At 33.1% G+C, this 5,135-nt stretch overlaps 1 protein-coding gene across 1 annotated transcript; it reads right to left on the bottom strand.

Annotated features, from left to right (window-relative positions):
- Positions 1–1,933: 1,933 nt before the first annotated feature.
- LOC140860717 (uncharacterized) lies at positions 1,934–4,009 on the bottom strand. The gene is made up of 3 exons (XM_073263723.1): positions 3,614–4,009; positions 2,676–3,059; positions 1,934–2,488 (listed from the first exon to the last, which is right to left on the bottom strand). Exons 1-3 carry the CDS (start codon positions 4,007–4,009, stop codon positions 1,934–1,936), a joined length of 1,335 nt encoding a protein of 444 aa, XP_073119824.1.
- Between the last annotated feature and the right edge of the window lie 1,126 nt (positions 4,010–5,135).

The raw sequence follows: 5,135 nt of genomic DNA, 5'->3' as shown, positions 1-5,135 counted from the left end.
ATATACATAATAAATATATATCATATCACGTTATTGTTTAAAAACCTTAGATGCTTTTATACTTGTCGTATCCCTTACTGGGAGTGTGGGATGTCGTCTTAACATCCTCCCATGATTTATAACAAGTTTTTTTAAAAAAAATAATTTTTTTTTGATCATTTCTGATAATAACATGATATTATATATTAAATATATACACAACAAATAAATAAACAATAAAATAAATATTCTTACTTGTTGAATATTTTTGACTTCTTCTTGTATTTTGGAGCGTCGGAAATTATAGAGAACCTTCGAGCGATCATGCTGATAACGTGTTGTGAAAAAGTAAAAATTTATGGTAAAAAGTAAAAACTCCAAAACTCAAAATATATCAAACTCTACACTTTATAATATTTTTCTCTCAACTCAATTGTATTTTTCATCACAAATAAATACCTATTTATAGATCCACATTTGAGATTAGTCCAAAAATAAATACATCATCATCTACATCATCACACACTAATTTTTCACATTTTACAACTCAATATTCAACATTCAACATTCAATATTCAACATAATATTAATAATAATAATATATTTTTCAACACTAAGCATATTTTGTAATATGTAAAATATTTTAGAATAGGGCTTTGAAGTGTGTAGAGTCTAGACTTATCTAGAAGGTTCAAGGTTTTGTATAAATATGTATGGTTCTAGAAACTCGATCTCTATTATTAGATGAATCAGATCTCATACATTCATTTCATATGTTGATTAGTATAAATAAGCTAGAATTTCAATTGAAAAAGACAAATAAAATTCTCAAGTTATATAAATAAGCAAGACGACAACAAACATCATGTTGCTGCTTCTACAAATTTCAAGTTATTCATTAAAGAAGCTGAAAATTGTACAAGCAGTGGCATGCCATTTGTGGTTGTCTTGCTTATTTATATAACTTGGGAATTTGATGTGTCTTTTCCAATTGAAATTCTAGCTTATTTATACTAATCAACTATGAAAGGAATGTATGAGATCTGATTCATCCAACAATAGAGATCGAGTTACTAAAATCATATATATTTCTACAAAACCTTGAGCTTTCTAGATGAGTCTAGACTCTGCACACTTAAAAGTCATATTCTACAATATTTTACATATTACAAAATACGCTAGGACATTTTGGATGTTATTACATATTACTAATATGTAAAGATACCTCTTGAACATATTCAAGATGAGTCTCCATACATCCAATAAGTTCTTGGATACTTAGAGTATTTTAAACATCATTTCCTTCAAGTGCGACTAGACAATTGTAGTCTGTAGATCCTTTCTAGTTGGTATTAGGCTTGCACAAGCATATTTTCTAACCACTGACTTGCATACCAAGTAATGTTTAAAAATTTGTAACTGAAAACTGATATATTATGATATACTAGTATTCTTCCCGTGCGATGCACTGATTTTATCTCAAGTGTAGTATGATTAAATTGGTGGATAGTGTGAAAAATTTTGAGTCTTAAATTAAAAAATAAACATATTTAATTTTACAATGACTAATAAAAATAACGTGGAAAAAAAATTTAAAAGCTACAAAAGACAATCTTTAAATAAAACATATGTCGTGTGCGTTGTAAGTAATATTATTTTATACAATTAATTATTAAAAATTGTATGAATAAACATTTGAACAAATAGTTGAAATTCAAATTAGCTAAATGGATTATATATCATATAATTGAAAAACAAACAAATTATCTTATAAATTCTGGAAAACTTCCTTAAAAACAACGTTTGTTGTTGAATTTTTCTGGTTGGTTTTGCCATCACAGATCAAGATTTTGAGACCCTTAGGATTGGTAACCCTAGATACAACGACATACAACTGACCATGACTAAACACGGGATTCCTCAGAAAAAGTCCTGCATGAGACAATGATTGACCCTAACTTTTGTTGATTGTCATTGCATATGATACAATCAAAGGATACCACCGTCTTCTTTGAAATTTAAAAAGAAGTCTTGGATCAGAAGGTGTCAAAAACAATATTGGAATAAGCACTTTGTGACCCGCATTACTCCCAGTCAAAATTTGTCCTTCCAAAATACGGTTTCCGAGCATCGTCACTATCAATCTAGTGTCATTGCATAAACCAAGAAAATGATCTACGTTCCGCAGCAACATAACCGGAGTTCCAACTTTCAAATTCAACTTGTGATTTGGTACTCCAAAACATTTTATCCCATTCAAGTATTCAGGGGTATGGACATCATGCAATAAACCAACGCTTTTATCCGAGTGGCTTGCTATATCAGAACTTAAATACAATCTTCCCTCGGAATGATTAAGAGATATCATGTATTCATTTATGGATTGAACGACATCAAGAGTCGGTGCCAAAATAGCTCTCTGCTGAAAATATGCAGTATCACCAATAGAAATGTCTGATGATGAAAATGTACTCTCGACTATCGATGCAATAGGATCATTACAATATTTCTACAAAAGGTCATCAGGAATATCGATTGTTGCATACTCGCATAACAATCATTTTGTTCTCCGATTTTTCCATCTCCTATGTTAGCAATCCAATCAGAAAATTGATTTGTTTTAGCACATTCTTCATCAGAACCTAAAGTAGTCAAATGTTTTTCGTCAATCTAAAACCCGTGCAACTCCTCCAAACATACGAAGAATTGATGGTCGTGAGAACAATATCTTGCCCACTGCCTCTTGGAATAACAGGCAATATTTGACGAAAATTGCCACCCAAAACAACAGTTTTCCCCCCAAATGGCAACTGGAGGCTTGAAGGATTGATAAATCTCATTATATCTTTCATGCTTTTATCTAAAGCTTCAAAACAGAACTTATGCATCATTGTAGCTTCATCCCAAATGATAAGCTTAGATTTTTCATTAATCTCCGCAAGAGGACTTCCTTGTTTGATATTGCATGTTGATTTCTCATTAGGATTAAATGGAATCTCAAAGCGTGAATGAGTTGTTCTTCCACCAGGCAGAAGAAGAGACGCAATACCACTGGATGCCACATTCAACACAATCTCTCCCTTCGATCTCAAGAATGCAGATAGAGTATTCTAGAAAAATATTTTTCCAGTACCTCCATATCCATATACAAAAAAAAACACCTCCTTTATTTGAATGAACTGCATTCATCACCATATCATATACATGATGTTGATCAAAGTTCAAGTTATTAAGGAGATTATCATGTTTCATCTGATAAAGATCTTTTATCAAACCGCAACTCATCATGTATTAATCTGTTCCGTGAAATATGAAATTATTGATCACTCGGAAATGGCATTGACTGGAATTCACGCAAACTCTTTCCATAGCTTCGCAATAATTTTTCAAATTCAACCAAGGCATAATTTTTAATTTCATCTTTACTTAATATCAATTCTACAATATATATATATATATATATATATATATATATATATATATATATTACACACACAAATATATATAGTTTAAAAAAATCACAGATATAACAAAACAAATTTATTGATGCATACATACCGTGATGTTGCAGCAAGTTACGTTGTCTGTATAAAATATCATCTGACAAATATGTCCAACATGAATCCCAAAGTACTTCAGGTCGGCTGATGCAGTTCGATGACAATAGAGTAGCAAGTAAAACTCTCAAAGATTGTGCTGAAGCCCAATGACTTGCCTCAATAATGCCATCATTATATTCTTTGTCATCATTCAACAACTCCAATGAATAGCAAACATCACATAATGAATGATATTGAACACCATTAGCACGAGTCATATCATCATAACAAGTGGCACCACGGTTTACATTTAGGAGACATCTTAAATAATACATGTCTCCACAGCCCGGAGGAACGTAAAAAATACGCCCAATCGAAAATCTCTGCTTTCTGGGAACGAATTCTCGGGTATCTTTCTTCCAAACATATTTCATTGGAAATTCAGCATATGTCAATTCTCTTGCCTCTGGATATTTCTTATTAGCTTCCATCCATGCAAGAAACATGCTATGGTTAACAGTAGGTCGATCGAGAATATTACCGATTTCATCTGCATCCGAAAAAATGATATTTTGTTCATTCGGAAGATGAAAGCTCAAACGCTCAACGGGTGGATCTCTATATTGAATATCAAACCCAAAAATTCTTCACGCAGCCTCGCACGGGGAAATATGTCTGCAGTCGTAATAGATATCAACTTCATCAACATTTTTTTCCAAACTTTCAGCACTTGAGCTTTGATAGAATGATGTCGTCACACGATCATGCCCTTTATTAATACATTTGAACAAATATTTGATAGCACAAGATTGGTTGCACCACTTAACATTCATATGCGCCCCGTATTTAATCAACAAATAACGATTATGGGGAACAACAAATCCATTGTCCAAATTAACACCATTTTTTAGAACTCTTCTCCCATTATCTATGCGTCGATAAATTGGGTATCCATCTTCATCAATTGATGTCAATTCAACAAAATTTTTAGGAAAATGTTTTGTGCAATGACCGTCAGACATGCATGGAGAATTTTTTCTTGCCTCACCCCATGGGGCATATAGATTGTATGGTTCAACATGGAGATAAGCAATGGAGATTCACGGACTTTTATGGGAATTCGGTTGCGAACTTACGACATTTTTCTTGAGACTTACTTCGTCGTCTGAGTAACATGAGACAATTTCAGGGGTTTCCATGGTTAGTAGGGGGCGATTTCAATGAGATATGTTTTGATAGGGAAAATATAGGAGGTAATCAGAGGCGCTCAGATTAGAGCTTTCAGGGAGGCGCTGGACGATTGTTCCTTACAAGATCTTCATCGGAGTGGGGAATTTTTTACATGTGTAAATCGTCAATCAAATGATCATCTTATATTCGAGTGGCTTGATAGATATGTTGCAACGATTGATTGGCGATTTCTGTACCCTACTGCTAAGGCTAGCTCATTGGATTTTTTCCACTCGGATCATAGGCCTATTGTCATCACCATGGGAGAAAGTCAGCATCGTATTTTCAGAAGGAGTTATTTATTCCGTTTTGAGCCTCTATGGGCAACTGAAGGAGACTGTGCAGATGTGGTGGAAGTGGGTTGGAGCAAAAATGATGATACTCTCG

The sequence above is a fragment of the Henckelia pumila genome, chromosome 4 (assembly GCF_033568475.1).
Source record: "Henckelia pumila isolate YLH828 chromosome 4, ASM3356847v2, whole genome shotgun sequence".
Classification (NCBI taxonomy): domain Eukaryota; kingdom Viridiplantae; phylum Streptophyta; class Magnoliopsida; order Lamiales; family Gesneriaceae; genus Henckelia; species Henckelia pumila.
This window is presented reverse-complemented; position numbering and strand designations above follow the sequence as displayed.

Excerpts from the sequence above, each read along its gene's own strand:
- LOC140860717 (XM_073263723.1), bottom strand. The coding sequence starts at position 4,009 with ATGGAAGCTAATAAGAAATATCCAGAGGCAAGAGAATTGACATATGCT. Across the intron at positions 3,060-3,613 it reads ACTGCATCAGCCGACCTGAA|GGAGAGATTGTGTTGAATGT; the intron begins GTACTTTGGGAT and ends TTGAGATCGAAG. Across the intron at positions 2,489-2,675 it reads CGACCATCAATTCTTCGTAT|AAATATTGTAATGATCCTAT; the intron begins GTTTGGAGGAGT and ends GACCTTTTGTAG.